At 36.5% G+C, this 25608-nt stretch overlaps 1 protein-coding gene across 1 annotated transcript; it reads left to right on the top strand.

Annotated features, from left to right (window-relative positions):
• Positions 1-1120: 1120 nt before the first annotated feature.
• On the top strand, positions 1121-25402 carry LOC118753177 (nose resistant to fluoxetine protein 6-like; the record flags this gene model as incomplete). The annotated part of the gene is made up of 4 exons (XM_036488048.1): positions 1121-1845; positions 24253-24418; positions 24497-25120; positions 25175-25402. Coding segments are annotated over 4 exons (1644 nt in total), but the record flags the coding sequence as incomplete, so codon positions are not given.
• Positions 25403-25608: the final 206 nt, after the last annotated feature.

Genomic DNA, 25608 nt, shown 5'->3' with positions numbered 1-25608 from the left:
CTTTCGTATAGCTTCGGGCAGGCTCTTCCTAAACTATGTATTTGTCAATGTTATTGTGGCTTATTAACATTTTTTTTTAAATATTTTTATTGAGCTTTGTACCACGATTGTTTATTAGGAAAAATTTAAAAAGCAACAAAGTCTAAGCGGTAGAAGTTATAGCAGCTATTTAGGAGATCACCACATCTCCTCATCAGACTTATTTTTTTTTCTAGACTTCAGCAGGGTTCGAACCTGCGTAATCGATGTTCAAAGTCAGAAGCGTTAACCACTGGGCTATGTACACCCCGTAAACTCTTGTTGCTAATTCATTTTCCTTATTCAACGAACTATTATCAAGTGCAGCTGATTTGCCGCTATTTAAACTCGACAGCGTGGTTGTTGTTGTCAATTCTATACATCCTTTTGCTTATTTGCTTTCGTATAGTTTCAGGCAGGCTCTTCCTAAACTATGTATTTGTCAATGTTATTGTGGCTTATTAACATTTTATTTTTAATATTTTTATTGAGCGTTGTACCATACATTCGTAAATAAAGATCTGATGCCTCATATTTTCGTAGTATGTACGAAAACGGTTTTGTACAATCAACGAAAACTTTCGTGGCTCAAAATGACGAAAAATTTCGTAAGATTTACGCAAGTTTTCGTTATATTTACGCAGATTTTATTTTCAGTGTACAATATACTTTCACTATTACCAAGGGATTTGAGAAAAATTTGGTTTTCGACCCGCCCTAACCCATATATCCATATTTTGTGTAAACTTTTGGAAATATATTATCATTTATGGTCCTTTGAAAAAAATCCTGACAAAAAACTAAAAACGAAGATTTATTAAATATTATGCCCGTATACTGTGGTGAGTATAGTAATATCCCCTTATATAGAAGTAAAATGAGTAAGTTAACAAAACACGCGAACTGGACAAATATTATTCTCATAACTTTGACTGCAAATCGGCACGCCGTGGTCCGAATTGCATGAAATTTTTGTTGGATAGGTTTTAAGACAAAACAGTCAGTGGGACAGTCTAATGTACATATATAAATAATAAAACAATTATGTCTGCATATTTACATATGACTTGATTACTCACCAATCGCTTTTTCTGTTTTTTTTCTTAGCGTTGTTTCATTTTTGGTCCTTACTCTAATAATTGCCGGCACTTTATACGAAATTTACTTGACGAGTCGCTTGAAGGCGGCACTTCGCCTTCAAGATAAGGAGATGATGAATAATAGTGAGACTTCATCAGGCATAGGTTGTGCTTCATCCGATTACGGAGATTCTATGGCTCATGAGTCGCTCAAGAAAGAGTCAATAAAGGAATCGCTGAACGAGTTGAATATCGTACTGAATATACCGCGTGAAGTAAACGGCGGTCCAAGTAGCAGTAACAACACTTCCGATGAACATCTGGAAGTTCATCTTCACGAGCCCGAAAAACTTAGCGTTTACTCCGAATTATTGCTTTCCTTCTCGGCCATTACCAACTTCAATGCCATTTGTGATAGGAATGTCGGCGCGGACACTATTCCCTGCGTACACGGACTTCGCGCTTTTTCAATGGCGTGGGTTATACTCGGACATACCTGCATAGTGGTTTTCAAATACTCAGATAATATGGAGATGCGTAAAGAAGTGGAGAAAAACTTCTTCTTCCAAGCTGTCACAAACGGACCATTCAGTGTGGACACATTTTTCTTTATCAGCGGCTTTTTGGTTTCATATTTGTATTTTCGCACGAATGCCAAAGGAAAACTGAATAAACTCACAAAAGGCAGCAGTGAACTGGCGGCTGGTACTGCACACTTCTTGGGATTGGTCGCTTATCGTTTCATGAGGTAAATTTTATTTACATTCTATAAAATTCATATGATGTACACGCATTTGTAGATACATATTAATACCAGAGTCGCCACCTAATTTTAATTCCCTCCCTGACTTCGCCGGAAAAAGTGCCTTTTTTTTACGAAAAAGACCGCCTTCATTTATTTAATATCTTATTCAACTAAAATTTAAATTATACTCGCATATGTATCATTTTCATAAATTCGAAGAGCCCGATTAATTTTTTTTCCTAGCGTGTTTATTTTATTATTCTTTGGTTTACGCTCAGATGAACCCAAGGCATATTGAACAGGTAGATTAGCAGTAGAGCAACTGATTTTTTTTAATTAGTCGGTCTCTAAGTTGTCAAATATTGTTAGCTTTAAAAAATATTATATTTTTCACAAAAATAGATTGAAAATCAACTTTTGGAAAGTTTGCTTAAGGCAGCTGTTACCTGTCACGCGTTGGCAATGCGAGGTTTTTTCAATAATTCGAGAGTGAAAGCGATGTGAACGCGAGTGAGAGGCAAGTATCACGTTATTTTTAACTAACACTTTGAACCACATGAAGTAGAAATATTTTTAGAAACTGCTGCGTTCTCGTTTTCGAACATCGCCTCGCATACCGCTCCATTGTAAATAGACATTTTTGCCAGTAGCAAGCCAGTTCAGTGAGCGTGTCCTGTTACTTGCATAATATAAACAAGCGCTCAATGACCTCATTCCAGTAAAAAGTTCATGCCAGTAATTGGGATACCGATCTACTTTTCACGCCAATACTGGCATGCCAGTATGGCTTTCATAGTGACCAGAAGCCTACGTAAGTGGGAAAAGCTTTTGACTGCCATTCGCGTAGAAGTGGCCAGAAGTGATTCTTTTGCGTCCGGTTCAAATCGCAGCTTACGACGTCCAGATATTTATATCTCCTTAGCGACGAAACAACCGATGGGCATGAGAAGGCATAAGACCTCACGTGCGCTGGGTTTGAGTCCCGCCACGTTAAAGCCCAATGAAAAAGAAAAAAGCCTCGGATGAGACCCTCTTCTTTTAACGACGACCACAGTAAACGTATATGACTTGAGTACATGCACCACAAATAGCCGGACCTTTAATGTGGAAGGTGCCTCTGCCCGGCTGGTTGATGTGCTCATAAGGACAATAGCTGATATCACCGCCATTAAAGAAATGCGTTGGGCGACGCAAGATAAGAAATGCCTGGTGTATTGCGACATTTACTACAGCTGTCATGTAAAAGAGCGCGAATTCGATGTTGGATTTGTGTACTGTCATTCACCCCTGTGGACGAGCATCTCGCCTCAATCCGCATCAAAGCAAGATTCTTCAACATCTCGATCATTTGCGCCCATGCCCCGACGAAGGGGAAAGGCGAGGCGTCCAAGGATCTCTTCTATGAGCGCTCAGAGCGTACATATAAGGGCTGCCCCCGACGCGATATCAAAATCGTGCTTGATGATTTCAATGCAAAGGTAGGCAGGCAAGGAATTGATCTTTGGCGCCACTGTCGGAAAATTCCGTCTCCACGACGAAACGTCCGCTAACGAACTCAGGCTTATCGACTTCGCCGGGGCCCGAAATATGGTATTATGTAGTACTAGGTTCCAGCAGAAAAAAATATCTACCAAGCTTGATGGTTGTCTTCAGATCGAAAAACGAGAAACCAAATCAATCGTGTGGTGATTCATTCATTCATTTTTATTCATTATTATCTTATGAAATTTAAAGAAATTAAACATTAGTTTGTACATTAGTGAACATACAGTAAAATAGATACAATAAGATAATAGCTAATGGCGTTGAGTGTTCAAAATGAGAACAGTGATAACACCATTTACTGTTATAATTACAATCGAAGTATAGAGATGTAGAAATGTAGAAATGTGGGGCGCAAAAAAATATCATTTACCGGAGTTATAAAGGTTTAACATTGATGATAAATAAATTATTAATATAAAAGTTTTTTTAAAAATTAATAGAAATAAAGTACATCGGTTCATTACATAGCAAGCAACTTACAAGTGAACTTGTTAAATCAAAATAAAAAGTAGTAAGAAAATATGTTGCAATGTTATTATGTTATTAAGTCGGACGCCGGTTATGTGATAGGCCGTAACAGAACTTGAATATCGTCATGGCTTAAACCAAGAAACCATAATTTCACCTGCTTCAGAAAAACGCTTATTCTACGAATTGTTTGTATATCATCGGGAAGTTTATTGAAAATCATACACGATACTATGGTATAGAAGTTTCGATACAGAGTTGTGCGTGAGGCAGGAACAGTGACGTTTGTATTAGAATTGCTTCTTAATATGAGTGAAGTGTATATAGGACTTCGTAAGTAACCACTTCTCATAAAAAAAAATTTTAAAACTTTAAAGTAGTACAAGTGTCTTACAGGGAGAATATTTAGTCTCCTAAAGAGATTCATCGAGTGCGTTAAACGGCTAGCATTACAAATCCTACGTATAAGACACTTCTGCAAAGTTAAGAGTGGTTGAATTCTACTAGAATATGCACTGCCCCAGCAACTTATTCCATATTGAAGTTTAGACTGTATTAGTCCATAGTACATCATTTTTAGCACACTGCTTGCACATAGTTTCTGAAGGCGATAAAATGAGCGAACGGTTGCTAGCATGTAAACTTTCATGGCAGAGATATGCGAAGACCAGCTTAGGTTGTGATCGACTATAACACCCAGATATCTAAAATTATAAACAACTTCGACGTTGAAACATGTTGCGTCACAGTTTGAATCCGGAAAATAAATAACACGAGACTCGTTTTCAATACAAGTATTAGTACATAGTTTATGTCGCAAGCAGCTTGCAGAGTGAAAAATAATATCACCACTAGTTACTTCCTTGCCACTAAGACTAAAATACATTAGTTTAGTTTTATTGCTTACAATAAGTTTATGAGAAGCAAACCATTCTCTTAGGAGGTGCACATCGTGATTTATGTCCACAAAAAGATTGAAAGCATTGTTTGATCTATAAGCGATTGCCAAGTCATCTGCAAATGCTGTGACTTTTCCTACAAAAGGCATTGAAAAAAGCGAGTTAATATAAATCAGAAATAAAATTGGTCCAAGGACTGACCGCTGCGGGACTCCCAAATCAATTTGTCTAGGTGCGCTTTGACTTCTTAAATTTAGATATGACTCAAACCAATCTAGAACTTTTCCACGGAAACCTGCTGAGTGCAATTTACATAAAAGAATATTATGGTCGACCATGTCAAAAGCTTTTGTTATATCAACAAAAAGACTAGCACAAGTCCCTTTTTCATCCATTGCTTTATAAATAAACGAGCAAAAGTTAAGAAGAGCATCTTCAGTAGATACTCCTGACCGGAATCCATATTGCAATGGACTGAAAAACTTTATTTTATCCAAATATTGCAAGACTCTGCATTTAACAGTCTTCTCAAAAACCTTAGAGATTGATGGCAAGAGAGAAATAGGTCTGTAGTTATTTTTATCTTTCTTATTCCCTTTCTTATGTAGTGGTATGACAATAGCACATTTTAAGTCGGCTGGAAACACTCCTGTGACTATACTAAAATTGAATAAATGCTTTAAAATATCAACAACATATAAAGCAATGTTCTTTAAAGTACGGTTTGAGATACCATCATTCCAGAAGAATCAGCATTTTTTAAAGAATTTATTAAACTTAAAATCTCTGACCCAGAAATTGGTTCAAAGAAGAAACTACAGCCGGGAGAAGTATTTACAGAGTAAAGTAAGTGGTTGTTGCAAGTACAGCGCATATTATTATTCTTTGGAGCGGACTCTTTTCCAATTGTAACGAAAAAATCATTGAGATGATTGGCAACGTCTAAAGGGTGAGAAACAAGTTCGCCGTCGATATCTAAAACAAACGGATTAGTTTCGGCTTTCTTATTACGATTTAGAATGTCGTTGACCACATTCCATTCTTTCTTCACGTCACCCTTCGCAGCTAAAAATCTATTCTTATAAAAATGATCATGCCTGAAACGACATTCTTTATTAATATTGTATGTGAGGAGTTTCACACGCTTCCGTAGGCGAGTGTTTGTTGGGTGGTTGCGACATTTCACGCGTAATTTATTTTTAAGTTTAATTTTCTTAAGTAGATCACAATTGACCCAGGGCTTGAGAATAGTTTTCGAGTTTTTGAGAAAAGTAACAAAGCTAGATTCTGTTATGTGTGCTTGAAGCGTAGACAAAAATAAATTGTAGGCTTTACTCACGTCCTTTTCAGCATAAACACTTTCCCATTTTTCTAAACGAAGTGAATTATAAAGAGCGCTAAAATTTATTTTCTGTATGACTGGTGGACTGTTATTATTGAAATTGCGAACATTATTTAAACAACTAATTTTCAGTCCAATCATACAATGGTCAGAAATTCCAAGATCAAAGTTCAAACCCGCAGATGGGCTAAGTGTACTACTATCGAAGCGTCCATAAATATGGTCTATATTTGTTCCAGAAACTGGCCGGGTAATACTTTTAATAAAAGATGTCAAGCCATGACTTGCCAACAGTTCAAGATAGTTATCTACTGTAGCGTTAGCGCTTAATAAATCAATATTGAAATCTCCTAATATGACTAGATTCGCTGTGGTTTCCCTATCTAAAACAGAAGAAAATTCTTCTTGAAATACCTGTAACGATTTTGAGTGAAGCCTATAAACACATACAAAACTAATTAGTTCCTTTTTAGTATTCAAATTAAGTTTTAAAATATCCACACTTGCTAGGCAAAAACGTGTAACATCGTACTCATATATATTGCGTACGAAAACTCCGACACCACCAGCCGAGTATGAATCATTAGTATTCGCGAAGAAATTGTAACCGGGAATATGGTAATCATTAACTTCATAAGAATAGATCCATATTTCCGTTACAAACACAATATCTGGAGGATGAGCAAAGGCTTCCAGGTTCAAACATAATGAATTAAAATTCTGTCGTAGGCTTCTCACATTTTGATGAACAAGGTTAAAGTATTTCTTTCTACTGTTAAAAAGTTTAAATCTTCTATGACATTTATGTTGATATTTATGTTAGAGCTGTTGTCTATAAAAAACGTTCTAGTATTCATTTATGAAAACAAAAAAGAATCCAAAAGCACTAAACAGAAAAGTCTGCTAGGTCTTCAAACGTTTTTATTACAGCAGCTCTATCATGTTCCGATTTTTTCATAAGTAACCTTGAGTTACTGAGCCACAGATAGGCGGAAGGCACGCTCCCAGTGTTTTAGACGTACATACACTCCGAAGGCCAAACATTGACTCGGACCACGGCTGCCAACCGTTCCGTTTCGGCGGGACTGTCCCGGATTTAAGAGCTATGTCTTGGTTCCGGTACAATACATGCCGGGACGCAAAATTCCCGGTTTTCGGCAAGAAAAAAATTTAGACATCTCGTTGTAAAAAATTTAGAACACTGTAAATATTTACATATTCTATTTACTAATTGCCACAATACGCCGTATGGTAAAAGTATAATTTGTAATTGTGTCCCGGTTAAAATGAGTGAAGTACAAAGTACATATGTTCGATATTTTTTTTGTTTGCAAGAAACAACCTGCAAATAAATTCCCAAAGGTCAATAGGATTCTTTTACTAACTTCAAACTGGCACATTGTTATACTAAAATGCCAACGTGCAGGCAAATTTACTGAATTTTCATGAGTTTTGCACGAAGTAAAGAGATTTTTTTATGTTTTTGTTGTAGTATAAACAACAATTCGCCGAAAAGTTTAAGTAAAAGATGTCGCATTCGTTGTAAATAATTACTTGTGCCAATAATTTAGTGCTGCCCTATACATACAAGCATTTTTATTTAAATTTTAGTAAAGTTTTTAAGTAATCATATTAACATTGAAGCTTCGTTTTATGAAATTTTTTATATATGAAATTAAACTTTTTTTGTTATTTATGGCCTTATAACAATTATATTCAACAATTTGATTGAGCTTGAGGCCGTTATTAATGAACATTTTTGTAGAAAATCAACAGCAATTTACATTTTGGTAGAAGTTATAGCTGCTATCTCGGGCAGCTATTCCGCTGCTATTTAGACTTGACCATGTGGTGGATGTTTTTATTGGTTTTTTGTTAATAAATATTATATTTTTAGAATGTTTAACTTTAGGTGTACTCGTCCTTAAATTATTTTTTGTTATTTATGGCCTAATTTTACATTGCTTTGCTTTTCTAAAAAGAAAATTTCCAAAAATACAGCATTAAAATTTATGTCGTTTGTTACAGATTGTGTATGTAATTTTACCTAAATGAGCGTAAGTGCGAAATTTATGGTCAAGAGACGACCACATATCGATGGTCCTCTGCCATAACGACACAACTCAACTCATGTCATACATTTCAGTATAGCCAATTAAAGATTTTGTGCTTCGTAATTTAGCAATAATATGTCTTGGAACGTAATTATTCCGGATTATTTGCAGTCATTCAGTAGGGAATATTTGTAAGCTTTCAAATTATGACTTTTACTAAAGATTTAGTAAGTGTAGGACTGCAAAAATACGAAATAAGTAACAACTCATATGTAGTGTATCGAAAAAAATTCCATTTGTATTGCTGAAAAACGGCACAAAACGAAAAATGTCGTTGTTTCCCATAAAAAATTACTAAGTGTCTCACTGAAACTATGAAATGCATGATTAACCTATCGAGAGTTTTTGACTTATGCCAATATTCACGATAAATGTGAGATACGTGCAACTGGTTCAGTAGTAAGGGACGCCAGGTACGGAAGGGCTCTACACGTCAAATCGTTCAAAGTTATAAATTTAAGATTTGAGCGACAGCAAACACAATAACGTTAAACTAATGGTTCACTTAATATTTTTTCACTAATCAATGAAAGAAAAACCGCTAAATATGCACATATTTCTTAGCTAAAATTTGAATGTTTAAAATGTTTCCTCTTCTTCGGGCAGTTTGACAGTTTTCACAAACTCGCCCGGAAAAAAAGTCCGGCCGACTTCGGGCTAATAAGAAGCAAATATTACTTGCTCAAAATGGCTCTCAACAGCCCGAGAACCAACCAAAGAGACACAAATTGGCCACTTTCGGGCGAGCAAAAGAACATACTTATTGTGCGTCCCGGTTTCACGAATTCAAAAATTTGGAACCGTGACTCGGACTCGCGATCAGCGTTGCCGCGAGCTTGAAAAAAGGGTATCAGTTGCCAAGAAGAAACATGATCAAAAAGTATCAAAAGCAAACACAACTGTTATTTTTAAACTTTTATTTGAAAAACAAATAACAAATAAAATATTATATTTAAATCCATAGTTATAAAAAAATTTTATATTACTTGCTTCAACAAAAACAGAGAATCTGGATGCTTATTTGCATAACGAAAAACAAACTTATAGGGCCCCTAAACCACACAAAATCAGTGCGCAACACGAAACTAGTACAAGTCAATATTGTGGAAATTAATAAATAATAAAATTGCGCACACCTTATTGTGGAGAAACGTTGCTGAAGTAAATATGCGCAAGAAATATGAATGTGCGTTGTATATTTTGCAGCACGAACACAAATTATTGTACAATAACACAAGCATGAGCAAAATATCAAAATGATTTTGATTTTAGCGCAATAACTGTGCAATTTAGTACAAACAACGCCATACACCACACAAACGACCAACGCAAGCCCGATATTGCGCAATGTTTTTGTGTGGTTTAGGGGCTCTATAACAGCGGAATGTGGCAAAGAAATTCCGGGTTGTGTTTCCCTTATAAGAGTTACCAAATCAAACTTATAAATATCTACATATAAAATTCTAAGACTTTAAATAACAAAAAAAAATATTTACCTTTAAATAACAAATAAAATTGTTATTTCTTTATTAATTGTTATTACAAATCTTTATTTTCACAATTTAAAGCAATTAAAACACGCTTCCTATCGAAAAATGGAATATTTAGATAATTGGCTCTTCTGCCATTTTATTTTATCTTGCTCTTCGGGTTTGTTTACTTTTACCCCAGGAATAACATCTCCGCCGGGAATGCGCAATCTTGTATTTTATTATTCTTGACTCGGACCACTATCTTATTTCAGTAAAGATACGCGCCCGCCTCTGTGCAACAAAAAATGTGCGCCTTACAGCTCTATTCTGCACGTTACCGAAGATTTTGTAACCGGAAAATTGTATTACCAAAAAATTTTACCAGTTCTTGTCACCGCGATTCTAGTTACGTTGGTAATGCAGTTAAAATATTCAGCAATTCAGCTATGAAGAATTGTGGAGATTCTGGCATTGCATATTTCACGGGGCAATAATTTGTTATTAGCTTATGAGATGGTAACCAAATTTACCGCTTACAAGAGTACACAGAATTCGAAAAGGGTTTAAAATTTGACAGGAACTTAATTTACCGGTTACGAAACTTTTATTACCAGCGCAGAATAGACCTGTAAAAATGCAACAAAACTTAACGTCAAAAAGCTACAATCACAACAGATGGCCAATGCATTCGCCACTCGACTCTCACACCTGCTCTCTGAGAGCACTTTTCAATAAACCGACATACGCGAGCAGTGGAACCACATTTCCCGCTCATTAAGTACCGCCGCCGATGAAGTAGTCAAATTTCAGCTAGCCCGAAAGAACAATTGGTACGGTGAGGAATGTCAAGAAGATGCAGAGAAAAAAGATACCCCCACGCTACGATTGGGCGCAACGCGAGCCATATGGAACCGTTATGAGGAACTGAAAAAGGAAGCGCGCCGAATTTGCTGCAATAAGGAGGGAAAGACCGGAATAAGTTTGGGCGAAGAGACTGAAATACTGGCCGACAGGGAAACAGCGATGTCCCAGAGATGTCCCAACTCCTGACTATGACGAGGTACGAATAGAGATTATGCGGCTGAAAAACAACAAAGCTGCTGTAGCTGACGGCCTGGCAGCCAAACTATTCAAGTACAGCGGGGGAAAAGATAATAAGAGCTACAGAACTGAACCGCTCAGGCACAATACTTTCCAAGAGCGTGCAATTGCTGGCGTATGCCTACGACATCGACATTATCGGTAAAACAAGGGTTACGTGTTTTGGAAGTGTATATAGGAAGCAAAGGGAATGGATCTGGTAGTGAAGAAGGGCAAAACCATGGTGAAATAATAACAAGGTGTTGTCAGTAGCGACGTGTTTGTTGTAATTTTGACAAGATCGGCATGCTTATTTTCATTGCTGCCGGTCTTAATTTTTATAATGCTATTAGTTGGGAAATTGTATTTAAAATACTCCATTTTAGTATTTCATTTTATCTTGATTTTTAACCAACTTGGTGTTTTCAGAACGATATTAATATTTAAAATTGCTGGATTTGTATAATTTTTGTCCTCAAAATATAAAATATAAAAGATATCGTAGTTATCAATGGAAAAAGACGTACACAAAAATCGTATGGAAAGGCGATTTTTTTATATTAAATATCTTTTGCTGCATTGTCATAATATCGAGCCAAATGGACTACTGATACACTAGAATAGAGCGGCAGCATGGTTAAATTACGACTTCGCTTATATTATCGATATTTATGTGTTTTAATCTATATGTCAGCCGCTGTGGCGTAGTGGTAAGCAGTGCGCGCTCCACTCCGCAGCATCTGGGTTCAAGCCCTGGTCAAAGCAACATCGCAAAAATATAGAAAAAAGGTTTTTTCTTAACAGCGGTCGTCCCTCGGCAGGCAATGGCAAACCTCCGAGTGTATTACTGCCATGAAAAACAGCTTCTCATAAAAATGCAATCGCCGTTCGGAGTCGGCGTAAAACTGTAGGTCCCTCCGCTTTGTGTGACAACATCAAGGCGCACGCCACAAGTCGGAGGAGAAGCTCGGTCAAACACTAACATATGTGTAAGCGCCAATCTAGTATTATTATTACTAATCTACTTAAAAAATCATTTACAGTTTTATAGGAAATTGCCTTATTTTACGGCCTGCACTTTTTTATAAGTTACAATATATGTGCAACCTGTGTGGAGCTTACGATACAAACATATATTCAGGCTTATAAGCCTGTAATTAAACATTTTTCTACATTTAATTTGAAATAGTATGCACGAACGGATTAAAAGTAGTAAATAGTTAGTACTTTTTCTACTACTTTAAAATGCGTGACCGGAATAGACCTGCCGAAAAAGTGAGGTTAAGTTACTGACAACACCTTGTTATTATTACACCATGGGCAAAACGAAGTTTCCCCTGTCATCACACAAACTGTCAGAGCATAAGCGTCTTGACACCCACGTCACTGTTGACAGTTACAAGTTTGAAAAAGTAGACGACTACGTTAATTTAGGAACCAGCATTACCACCGTAATAATGTTAGCCTAAAGATCCAATGGAGAATCACTCTTGCCAACAAGTGCTACTTTGGACTGAGTATCAGGGTAGCCAACTAATTTTTGATAATTCCCCGATTTCGATAATGAAACTCCCCGATTTTGTCCAAAATTTCATAAAATTCACCGCCCTAGATACAGTCAGTCAAAAAGTAAAGTAAAGTAAAGGTACAGTGAATTTTTTACAATACCGGCAACTATTTTTTAAACATTTTGTTTTTCGCAAATTTTTTGTAAAAATATGGTTAATTCTACAACAAAAACCCCAAAAATCAGAGTGCCAAGCCTTATGCAAAGTGAAAGAAAATTCTGCAAATTTTCATTCAAATATTGCACTTTTTATTTACACTCTTTAGAAAAAAGTTGAGTACGCAGTTTTTTAGCCCATTCAATTTTAGTAACGGGTGATTTTTTTGAGGTTAGGATTTTCATGCATTAGTATTTGACAGATCACGTGGGATTTCAGACATGGTGTCAAAGAGAAAGATGCTCAGTATGCTTTGAAATTTCATCATGAATAGACTTACTAACGAGCAACGCTTGCAAATCATTGAATTTTATTACCAAAATCAGTGTTCGGTTCGAAATGTGTTTTATCGACAAATTTTGTTCAGCGATGAGGCTCATTTCTGGTTGAATGGCTTCGTAAATAAGCAAAATTGCCGCATTTGGAGTGAAGAGCAACCAGAAGCCGTTCAAGAACTGCCCATGCATCCCGAAAAATGCACTGTTTGGTGTGGTTTGTACGCTGGTGGAATCATTGGACCGTATTTTTTCAAAGATGCTGTTGGACGCAACGTTACGGTGAATGGCGATCGCTATCGTTCGATGCTAACAAACTTTTTGTTGCCAAAAATGGAAGAACTGAACTTGGTTGACATGTGGTTTCAACAAGATGGCGCTACATGCCACACAGCTCGCGATTCTATGGCCATTTTGAGGGAAAACTTCGGAGAACAATTCATCTCAAGAAATGGACCGGTAAGTTGGCCACCAAGATCATGCGATTTGACGCCTTTAGACTATTTTTTGTGGGGCTACGTCAAGTCTAAAGTCTACAGAAATAAGCCAGCAACTATTCCAGCTTTGGAAGACAACATTTCCGAAGAAATTCGGGCTATTCCGGCCGAAATGCTCGAAAAAGTTGCCCAAAATTGGACTTTCCGAATGGACCACCTAAGACGCAGCCGCGGTCAACATTTAAATGAAATTATCTTCAAAAAGTAAATGTCATGGACCAATCTAACGTTTTAAATAAAGAACCGATGAGATTTTGCAAATTTTATGCGTTTTTTTTAAAAAAAAAGTTATCAAGCTCTTAAAAAATCACCCGTTATAACAAAGTGCAAGTTTGAGGTAGCTAGGATTTACCATTGATTTTTAGCATTTTTTTTTTTTGTTGAAGGTGTCGCTCATTTTCTCCATATAAAATAATGTTCGATAATTTTTTTATATGGAAAAAATGTGCGGCACCTTCAACAAAAAAAAATTTCCAAAAATCAATGGTAAGTCCTAGCTTCCTCATACTTGCTCTTTATTATGCTAAAATTCAATGGGCTAAAAAACTGCTTTGTTTAGAGAATTTGCTTTAATTTTGCACAAGGTTTGAAACTCTGATTTTTAGGCTTTGTGTTGTAGAATTAACCATGTTTTTATAAAAAATTTGCGAAAAATTATTTATTTTAAAATAGTTGCCCGTATTGTAAAAAAAATCGCTGTATCTAAACTTTATTTTCTGACTGTAGGTCTTTTGATACATTGCTGGTCTTTCTGTTTAGTTTTTTAATATATATGTATGTATTCATAAACCAAACCAAACGTTTATATAGTCAACAAATAAAAAATAAAAAATGTACACATAATATTTACATACATACAATGGTCGGAAAAACTTAAGTCGACCTAAATTTTGACCAGTTTTCACAATTTTTTTGTTTGTTATTTAATTAGAGCTATTTTTTTAATATGGTTCATTCTTTAACAAAACCCATATAAATCCGCACTTCGAACTTTATGAATTATTTAAACAAAATTCAACAAACATTCGTAAAAATGTCGAGCTTTTTAATTAGATTTTCTAGAATGATTTTTGAAAGCTTTGTAGCCCAATCAATTCTAGTATAATAAAAAGCAAGTTTCAAGTGGCTAAAAATTTTCGTTTCCCTGCAAAAATCGCGACTACTCCATGCATGCGTGTAAAGAGTACTCCCTAAGGACCAAGGAGTACTCCAAAATTAACCACAATTCATATAAAAAATATGTTCCAATTAACATTGCGATGTCCTAGGGCAGGACCATATACTCCATCCCCGCATTACATCAGAGTAGCACAAAACTACTCCAACATAATAACAATGGCATTGTTGCTATATTTTTTCGTTTGTACACGCTTTTGTTCTTCACTTCTCAAATACTTTTTCGAAATTAATAAAAAGACAAGACAAAAATTAAAAATTATATGTTGCCTCTGACGGTATTCGAACCCGAAATGCAAATGTGCCTTCAAATGCTCAACTTCAATCACGTGATTAAGTGATCGGATAACAAACAATAAGCTAGCGCAGAGACACCAGTTGGTCCGCTACAGCATGACAGAGGAACACTTTTGTAAGTACTCCAATTTACCACAAATAGACTACATGATCCAACGATTTTTGCAGGGTTTAGAACGTTTTTACGTTCCATATAAAAATAAATTGTTTATTCGTTATATGAAAGCAAATGTGACAAAGAAATTTCTAGAAAATCAACAGAAATTTGCATAATTGGGTTGCATAATCAGTACTTTTATTTGCAGTTGCATTCCTTATGCAACTTTTTTAAGTCATTATGAAATGAGTGAAGCAAAAAAAGAAAAAATTAGTTAACACCTAATTCCTCACAAAAAACAGTTCAAGCCCCGATTTGGCACGCAAAATGAAATCCCCCACAAAAAGCGGTCCTTTCCCCGATTCCCCACGCAAACTGAAATTCCCCGCAAATCGGGGAATTCCCCACGAGTTGGCTCCCCTGCTGAGTATGCAGAAGTAAAGTCTTCTCTCGTCGTACAAAAATCACACTCAATAAGTCACTCATCATGCCCGTGTTGGTTTATGGCGCGGAGGCATGGACAATGAAAACATCTGATGAATCAGCTCTTGGAGTTTTCGAGAAAAAGATTCTGCGAAAGATTTAGTGGCCTTTACCCGTTAGCAATGAGCTTTACAACGATATAGACATAGTGGAGGGAATTAATATTCAGCGGCTGAGCTGGCTAGATCATGTCGTTCGACAAAACGCTCCAGCTCTGATAGTATTCAACGCGGGCCGCGATGCTGGCAACAGAGGAACAGGAAGGCCTCTTCTGCGTTGGAAAGACCAGGTGGATAAAGACTTGGCTTCACTTGGCATTTCCAATTGGCGTTAGTTGGCACAGCAGAGAAACGACTGGCGTGCTGTTTAAGACTTGGCCAAAATCGCTTAGGCGGTTACAGTGCCAATAAAGAAGAAGAAGAAACTGATAACCAGGCAGGTGTGAATATCCATTATTTATGAAGATTTCATTAAACAAAGAAGCAGTTGCAACCAATTACATGATTTTGGACTCAAGTATTATTAATTCCTTATCAAACTGACTTCTTGTGTCGTTAATAATTGAATCTTTTTCAAAAGTAATTTTAACTTATTTTACTTCACTTCATTGCCACTGTGTTTTTCATTTCACTGGCTTCTGAACAACTGGCATAGTGTAGACAGTCCTCATCCCAGTCCAGCGCTAGCCTGGGTGACTGGACTGGCTTGTTAATGTCATAAAGTAAACGGGGCATAGGTAGGTAGGTAGATGTGGCTGACTAAAGGCCCGTCCGCATAGAACTTTGGCGTTGCGTTGGCGTCGCTTCAACAGCTGACTATGAATACATGAATTCAAATGAACCCGTCCACATAGCCCAAATTCGATAACGCTCACGCCAACACAAAGCAAAAATATGGCCAACTTTCAAATAAATATAATTATGTGAAATATTTTTCCTTTTTAATCAAGTTCGGGCAAGAAATATCGTCTTTAATGCAAATATTGATATGAAATATTAATTTATCAGTCTTTAGTATGTTAATTTAGTGGCCCAAGCATTCGCTGCCAAGCGTTCATTGTAGCAAGCATACTTTTAACGTGCGTTCTGTCAAACCAACGCCAACGCCAAAGCCAACGCGATAGTTCTATGTGGACCGGTCTTAAGAGTTTCACTCCCATTTTGAAACTCGTCAGGCATCTAGGGTTTAAATCTCCCAATTTGTGAAGGTCACTAAAGCAAGGAGACCCCAGAAAGCGTAATCTGCTTCTCGATAATGCCGAGCATTTACAGAGAATGTGAAGAACTGTATCCTCCTCCTCATCGTTCTTGCAACTTCTGCATAGGGTTACCAAATTTTTTAGGCGCGAAATCAGTACGTCAGACTTTTTCATACTAAAAAAATCAGTAGTTTTCATGACTTTTTTGTTCAAAGCAAAATTATGAATATGAGTAACAGATAATACTTTAAAACGCCAGAGTACTTGTTTTTAACAATATTTTGGTATATAAATAAAATATAGTTCATAAAAAATAAAAGTGTTATTCATTTTAACATGAGTTTACACATCATTGTACACAGAAGCCAATAAATTATCTTTTATTTATGAGGCATTTCATGTCACCGCGGCCAACTCTGTGGGCGACCTCTCAGGATTTGGATGAAAGTTGAAGAGATTGAAGGTCTAGGTGACATGAATATACGTGCAGCATATTTTGCCGATATGACGTAGGGTTGCCTATTTACACGGGACTTAAATTTTAAGAAAACGTCATACATACCTTTCCTTAAAGTGCTGTATCTTGGAAACCTTTCAACGAAACTTAATGATATAAAATGTATTTGTAAATTTTTTTTTATAAAATTTTTTTTTTGATTATAGCATTTAAAATTTTTTTTTTTTACATAAAAACATTGTCTATAATGTCAACTTTAAGTACGCAAATGGGCGTAATGGGCTACTTATGCGTTTGCGTCTAACGCTTGAGCAATATGATAAATAGACATTGAAATTTTATGAAATTGTATATTTTTTAAAGAGAAAAGGTGTGTAAAAAACAAACGCAATATGAATAAATGATATTAACTTTACTAAAGGACTGAAATCATGAAAATCCCTTCAAGGAAATGGCAGAATTTAACTTTGTTGCAAGTTCACATGGGAAATCTGCTTACGACGTGATTGGAGGAAATTTTAAGAGACTAGCAGCTAGAGCAAGTCTTCAACTCCTGATGTTACAACAAATTCGTACACCCGAAGCCCTCTAACATAGGGCTGCCAGATATCGCTGTTGCCAAACCGGGACACTTTAGGGAGGGCCTCTCGCCCCATTCTCTTTCATTTCGACGTGCGAAAGGATGTAGTGAAATTTTATTTTGACAGACAAAAACAAAAACATAAAAACATGAGATCATGAGATCATTCCAACGTACGCCAACAAAACAAAACAACTTATTACAACTAAAGCACAGAGAATTTTTCACAATGCATGAACCTTTTTTTATTCTTTATAAAAATACAGTTTATAATAAATATATGAAAAAACATAAAAATAAAATTTCTAAACTTTGTGCTAAACTCGGGAAAATTCAATAAATTTGCATACAAATTTGCAACATTCTAATCAGACTTTTTATAAACATTTTTAAAATGAAGTTTTGCAGCCCATTAAATTTTAATTGATTTTTGGTATTGCTTTTACTGAGAGTTTCTTCCATACAAACTATGTTCTGTAATTCTTTTTATATGGAAAAAACTGTCAGCAAAAAAAAAAATAAATGCTGAAAATCAACGAAATTTGCCGGCAACTTCAGACTTACACTTCATTAATTGGCTCAAAAGCTACATTTCTGAAATTTTTCTAAAAGATCTGATTAGAAATTGTGATCTGATGAAAGAGCCTCGGAGCCAATAATTTTGTACGGCACTGTACTTATAAGTACTCTAGGTTTCATGAAAGAAAAAAATTTAAGTACAAGATAACATTAAAATATCAGTCATATTTTTCGTTGCTGAGAACTTGTTTTCCTTAATATAATTGTAAAACTCTGTGCACGTCATTTTGAACGTATTTAGGTACATATACTAATCATCAACTATTGCTTGTGCAAAGTTCAACTATCTCGAAATGTGACTATTTAACAGACTAAACCGGTGCACTGAGAGAAAGAAGTTTAGAATTAAAAAAGCCTGCTAAATTAAAAAAATACGCATATGAAAGAGCACCAACGCAACTCGTAATACATTTAAGTATACAAATTTTAGTATTTAGTATAGAAATAATCAATTCAAATACGCCCATATTAAAATGAAGCGATTTGCAATTACCGATTGCTTTTTCATAATTAAGTTAAAAAAATATTAAAATTCCATGCTGGTTGTAATGGGAATTGAACCCTGACCCTCTGGAAATTAGCAAATTGTGGCAAGCATCTTCGCGCACTCAGCTACAGCCAGACATGTAAATGTGCATTTAAATGTTGAGTTTGAATCAATACCACGCGTGCGTGTTATGAAAGTATTATTTTTAAATACGAACATTTTTAAACGATAATCGAAAAGAAAAGATTCATGTTTACTATGCGTTATTTCCCTCAGTGAATTCATAACATTTTGTTGAATATTACAACGCGTCAGCCTTCTTTTTAAATAATTTAAACCCCATTATATTATCGCAGCTGGTACGCAACGACCCGTCGATATGCCCATAAAACTATTGAACTTTTTGTGGTATTTATTTCATAGGCATATGAAACATGGTCTGAAATATGTCAACTATAATTAAATTATTTTCTTCTTACTTTTTACAGCACAGTTTAAGGAAGTTCCAACGTTATGTAAAAACCGTAAGAAAATCCTAAAGTATTTTGTTTGAATTGAAAATTCAGTACAAATCTGTACGAATTTTGAAAAATCAGGACATTAGCGTACTGATTGAAGAAATGAATAAAATCAGTACCAGAGTTGAAAAATCAGTACTGTACTGATAAAATCAGTACGTCTGGCAACCGTACTTCCGCAGCATCTATGGTAAGGCACTCCGCGTCGTTCTGCATGTTTACCTATAAGGCAGTGACCCATTAGAGCAGGCTTTCCCAAAGTGGGTGCCGCTAGTGCCTAGAGTATACTAGTGGTGCGGGCCAATTCTTTAAACTTTCCATTCACAACGCAAGCGGATGAGTCAAACTTCAACATGGTGGCCAGAAAAACAAAAAATTTTGATTTTTATTAATATTGCCTTCAGCGGCTCGTCAAACCCCATACACAACACAAATGGCTTGCAGCAAAAGTATATTTCGATTGGTCTGTCAAGCCGCTTGTGTGGTGTATTTCGCTCTTACGCGTAGTTCCCCAGTAGGTTTTGTCAACTAAAAACTGAATCAAAAAATTTTCAGAAAAATAGCCGAAAACGTACCCTTCTCACAACCATTTTCGGTACTTTTATAGACCTAATCCGCGTTTCATCCACCTATCTTCCCGTTTTCGGATTAATTTTCGGATTTTTTGCTGGCTTGGCTGCTCTCATGACGAGCGCAGCAGCTTCACGCACGTGTATTTGTTACTTATTCTTTGGAACTTCAAAATCACACTGTGAAAAAGCGAATCGACACGATTTTAGAGGCAGTCGAGAACGAACTTATAAAAAGTTTGAAAACTTGTGAATTTTTTAGCTTGCAACTTGATGAACTAGTAGGACTTGATGTTGTTCTCGTGTTGGTGAGGTGCCCATTCGCAATGCAAATCGAAGAAGAACTTTTGATGAGCGAAGTACTTAAGACTTACACCACTAGCGACGAAATTTTTAAAGCTATCGACAAATTTGTACAGAAAAATGGTTTGAAATGGAGCAAGTGTGCGGATATTTGCATTGGTTGGAAAAACGAAAGGAGCAATGTCTAGGATGAAGCAAGAGGCAGAAAACGCCACGAGAAGTCACTGTATGACCCGTCGGTATTCCCTGGCGACTAGGAAGATGCCGTCACTAGATTTAAAACCCGTATTGGATGACACTGCGATGATAACAGAGGCCTGCGAAATTAAAATACATCTTTGGTTTTTTTCTAGCACGTCGAGATTTTTTATTGGTGACATGTATATTTTAGAATTTCTAGCAATTTGCATGAAAACCGCATAAGTAAACAAAGTAAATCAGAAAAACGTATGTAACTTCGAAGTTAACGCCAAGAAAATTGCTAACAGTCGGTTTCACCAGCAATTCAAATGGAAAATGATCTTTTATTTTCTGTCAATTTCCATATAATATTCAAAAAATTAAAATCATTTTTCACATAAATTGCTTTTGTGAAATTGGCTGTAAAAGTTATTTTCTTAGCGTTAACGCGCATTACCAGCGTTAACTTGGAAGGTTTAGAAAAAAAATTTGTCGAATATTTTCCCAACATTGACTCTGTGAATGTCTACAGCTGGATAACAAACCCGTTTTCATGTGACCCGAAAAGTAATCCTACTGAGATGACAAATTAAGCTATTGAAAACCTTCTGGACATAAGTGAAGACAGCACTTTGAATATTAAATTTGAATACGAAGGGAGCTGAGAGAGTTCTGGATGCAAGTCTATGCAGAAAACACTGCTGCTGGCAAGATTGCATTAAAAATACTAGTGACTTTTACTTTCACATTTCTATGTGAGACTGCATTTTCATCAAATGCTTACATAAACAAGTAATTTTTAAGCAAAAAACAAAACCGACTTCAATGCTCATATAAAATATTAAGGTTATCGTTAATCTCTTCATGATTCAATGATCGGATTTAAACCAAGTTAGAATGGGACCACCTGTGAGCTAACCCCTTTCCTATAAAAAAAAGAACTATAGTAATCGCTTAACGTGGTCCAAAGTTATGCGGGAACATATGTACATAAAGATAAAAATAATAATAAAAAAATATTCCGACTAATAGATAACCTTCTCCTGTTTGTGAAGTCGGTTAAAAACAAATAAATCAGCAAGCTTTCAGCGTCAAATGATTTCAAAGCCCTCAATAAACTTAAAGGAAATAACAAAACCATCAAAACAATTTCAGTCTAGTAATGTAAATTTTCAATACTTTCAAGTATCGATCGATACTCGATACTTTGGAAACAAGTACACAGTATTCGATACTTTTACATTAATAATAATAGATTGGCGCTTACACATATGTTAGTGTTTTGCCGGGCTTCTCCTCCGATTTGTGGCGTCCGCCTTTATGTTGTCACACAAAGCGGAGGGACCTACAGTTTTACGCCGACTCCGAACGGCGATTGTATTTTTATGAGAAGCAGTTTTTTTCATGGCAGAAATACACTCGGAGGTTTGCCATTGCCTGCCGAGGGACGACCGCTGCTAAGAAAAAACCTTTTTTCTATATTTTTTTGCGATGTTGCTTTGACCAGGGTTTGAACCCAGGCGTTGCGGAGTGGAAGCGCGCACTGCTTACCACTACACCACAGCGGCCGACATACTTTTACATTATTCCGTTAAAAATTCCTTACACCAAAACCGATAAAAATCGTATGACTTGTATCCTTATGTTCTTACGCATAGTGACTCTTTTTTGGTAAAAATGTTTTCACTCGAAAACATTGCATAGAAACTACTGAACTGCTGTTGAAGCTTATTGTTACACTTATACTTATCATAAATAATTTTTAACTATTTCAGCTATTTGGGGATATACATATTTTTCCTATTCTTACCACCACGCGAGCGGATCTCGATGTCCCTCTAATAAATATTCTTGAATATATTGATTACCCTCGACTATAGCAGACGCTAAAAAACTTTTGTGAGCTTTCTTAGATTTTTTATCAAAATCACTCCAAAGAGAATTGCCGTTTTTTTGATCCACATTGTGTTCCGGTAAATTATCTTTTTGAAACCTGATTATACACTGCTCTCCTAAACCATTCTCCATTTAACCATTGTAAATTTTGCAACCCGTTACTTTGCTTTGGCGACGCTTGTTATGAAAATATATTTCAACGATGATGTTTGAGTAACGAAGTATCGACATAATTTTTTCAATACCCATCGAATACTCAAATTGCTCAACAGTATCAAATACATACTATTCGATACTCGATACTTTTCCCATCACTATTTCAGTCCTCACATTACCGCTAAAGGAGCATAAAGTTTGCATTGTGTTTTCTAGTTTTCGTAGACATTTGAAGAGTAGGGGTGCCGCGAAATTGTTTTAGCACAACAACCCTGCATTAGAGCACCGATTGTGTGAGATATATCATCCCTTTTTAGAGAGTAAAAGCTTCGAGACCTTTTTCGATCCCACCTAGGCCAAGTTTGATTAGAAATTCGACAGGTCGTAGTTTGCACCCATATTTCGCTCGCGCGAGCATAGATAAATTCACTTAAAAGCAACTTGTGAGTGGCGAAGGGCATACCAATGCGGTCTTTACCCGGAAGAATCTGCTTGATCGTTACCCCCTCGCAAATTCGTCCGCCATACAGTTACCCTGAATGTACCCATGACCGGAAACCCAAATGAGGTTTGGACTGTTCTGCTTAGCCACCTCTTGCAGAGATCGGCGGCAGTCCAGCACAATTTTTGATTTAATTGTGACGGAGCTCACAGCTTTAATTTGCTGCCTGGCTGTCACTAAAGATGAACACCTCCTCACCTTTTAAATCAGTACGAAGTTCGTTTACAGCGTCCATCATATCTGAGACCTCAGCCTGGAAGACACTACAGTAGTGCGGTAGTCGAAATGAACGGCTCAGGGCGGGCTTCGGGAAAAGAGCCCTCCTCCCACTCCGCCGCTCATTTTTGAACCGTCTGTGAAAATACTACCGGGTGGAGTATAGTAGTTTTCTTCCCATTCCTCCCTGCTTGGGATATTCATGACGACGTTTCTATCCGGAACCAGAGTTTCAACACAACGGACTATACAGCCCGGAAGAAAGCTATATTTTTTCAGAATGCAGGAGTTACCCAGCAATCCCGATTCCCATTGCCCTGTCTTCCTTAACCGAAGTGCAGCAAGAGATGCCATCTGCTGGCCCACTAGATCTAGTGGCAGAAGATCTAAAAATAGGTTTAAAGCATCATTTTGCGTTGTCCGAATTGCTCCGCTAATGTAAATCATACTAATCCTCTGTAATTAGCTGAGTAGAAAAATGTCGCATAACAGTGTTTTTTGTTGACGATTAGATTTTATTTTCAGTGGAAAATTCAGGTCCGACTATCTAATAAAAATTATTTAAAATCAATTATAGGGTTTTCTTCCGGCAAAATGAGCATTTCGTATGCGTTTATACTAATTCCATTTCTTCAAGCGGTTTAACACAATCGAGCATAACCTAAGGATCATGAATATAACTTCACATGACAGTTGAAATATTGAAAAAAAACGACGTATCGTTCCATATTTAATGAATATCCGATATTAAGTTCACAAAATTTTCTGCAATTATTATCCTTTTGGTTGGTGTTTCCAACAGGATAGAAGGATGATGTATTGTGGATTTGTGTCCAAACCAAATGTGACGGGAAATCGTTCCACAATACATCTCTACAAAACTTTAAGAATCAATAACATCCAATTCCCAGCGAAAGTCGGCCCAATCCCCGTTTCTTCACCCAGAGTTGGCGACCTTATTGTCGCTACCATTTCAAACTATCGAATGTGAAAGTGGATACTTTTCAGGAGAGCAAAAAAAACTGTTGTAAAAAATGTTGTTGTCATTAAGAAAAAAAGTGGGATTCGACACTTTGTTAAAGCCAGTATCTCTGCTTATAAGAAGACTAGAAATGCGACGATTTGCCAAATTACATATGATCCTAAACGCGTGCGCAACGTATCGAAAATGAAAAAAAAAATCATTCGATAGGTGGACATGGTAGCGACGATATGTACAAACATGCTTATATATGTATATGTACTTTCATACACGTTTGTGAAAAACTTAACGAACAATAAATTTTGCCACGATTCTTAGATTGACTGCGCCATATATGTTTGTGCTTGGAGTCGTACAGGTTACTATGAAGTATCTGGCCACATATTCGATATTTGATCCTCCGACCATGGATCATGAGACGTGCCCAAAATATTGGTGGCGCAACTTACTGTATATCAACACACTGTTCCCAGTAGATCAAATGGTAATTAGGCACTTACAATTTTTCGGCTATATCGTCATATACCAGTATTTACTAATTTTAATTATGTACATCTTTTAGTGTATGCTATGGAGTTGGTACTTGGCCAACGATACACAGTTCTACATTATTGGCGCCATCATACTGATCATCGGAGTAAGGCACTTTAAACTGTCTGCATGTACCACTTTAGTTTTCTTGGTGTCGTCTTGGATTACAACAGCTATCATAGCTTTTACTAACAACCATCGACCCGACACTGACGACCCTCTGGCGTTATTTGATAAAATATATGATAAACCGTGGACGCGTCTGGGCCCTTATCTTATCGGGATGGCAGTTGGCTGGATATTGTTTCGCACCAACTGTAAAATTCGTTTTCCACGTCTTACGGTGGCCACTCTCTGGACGTTGGCCATGCTCAATCTCTTTGTTCTGGTATTCGGACTGTATCGCGCTGATTTATCACAATTATTGGCGGCTGCGTATAGCTCGCTTAGCCACTCAGCTTGGGCATTATCGTTGGCTTGGATCACAATTGCATGCTCTACAGGATATGGTGGCTACATTAATTCCTTACTCTCAGCCCCTTTTCTGTATCCGTTCTCCCGTGTCACCTACTGCGCATATCTGGTACATCCGATCGTCATTCGATCTATGGCGCTAAACACTGACGCCCCACTACACTTGGGCGGTGATACTATGGTGAGTTGGCTGTCTTTTGACTCTTTAACTAAATTAAATAAACATTTTATTCAGGTTATATTATTTTTTGGACTTGTGGTAGCATCGTATTTGCTGTCGTTTGTTGTATCGATGTCCTTCGAAGCGCCTGTTGTCACAATGCTGAAGATCCTGTCTCCTAGTCGAAAAAAGCGTATCGCTTAGTAAACTTATGTTTGCAAGTACATTATATATTAGGGTGGTCCAAAATAAGTAAAGTCGGTATTTTAATGCTCTCTCCCCCTAGAATTGTTCTATATCGAAAAAATACACCCATATTTATTTATTTTGAAATAAAAAAAGGTCGCTCAAAGCGCTCAAAAATTTCCATGTATTTTATATGAGGAAAAAGAACTTTTCGTAGAAATGGTATAGAATTCTTGAAAATCAATATTTTTCGATCGGAAAACTCTGGTTCTCTCCAAGAGACTTCCAGTAACAATACCCAATTGTTTACTTAACCATTTATT

The sequence above is a fragment of the Rhagoletis pomonella genome, unplaced genomic scaffold (assembly GCF_013731165.1).
Source record: "Rhagoletis pomonella isolate Grant_MI unplaced genomic scaffold, Rhpom_1.0 Rhpom_scaffold_02161, whole genome shotgun sequence".
In the NCBI taxonomy this organism is placed as follows: domain Eukaryota; kingdom Metazoa; phylum Arthropoda; class Insecta; order Diptera; family Tephritidae; genus Rhagoletis; species Rhagoletis pomonella.
This window is presented reverse-complemented; position numbering and strand designations above follow the sequence as displayed.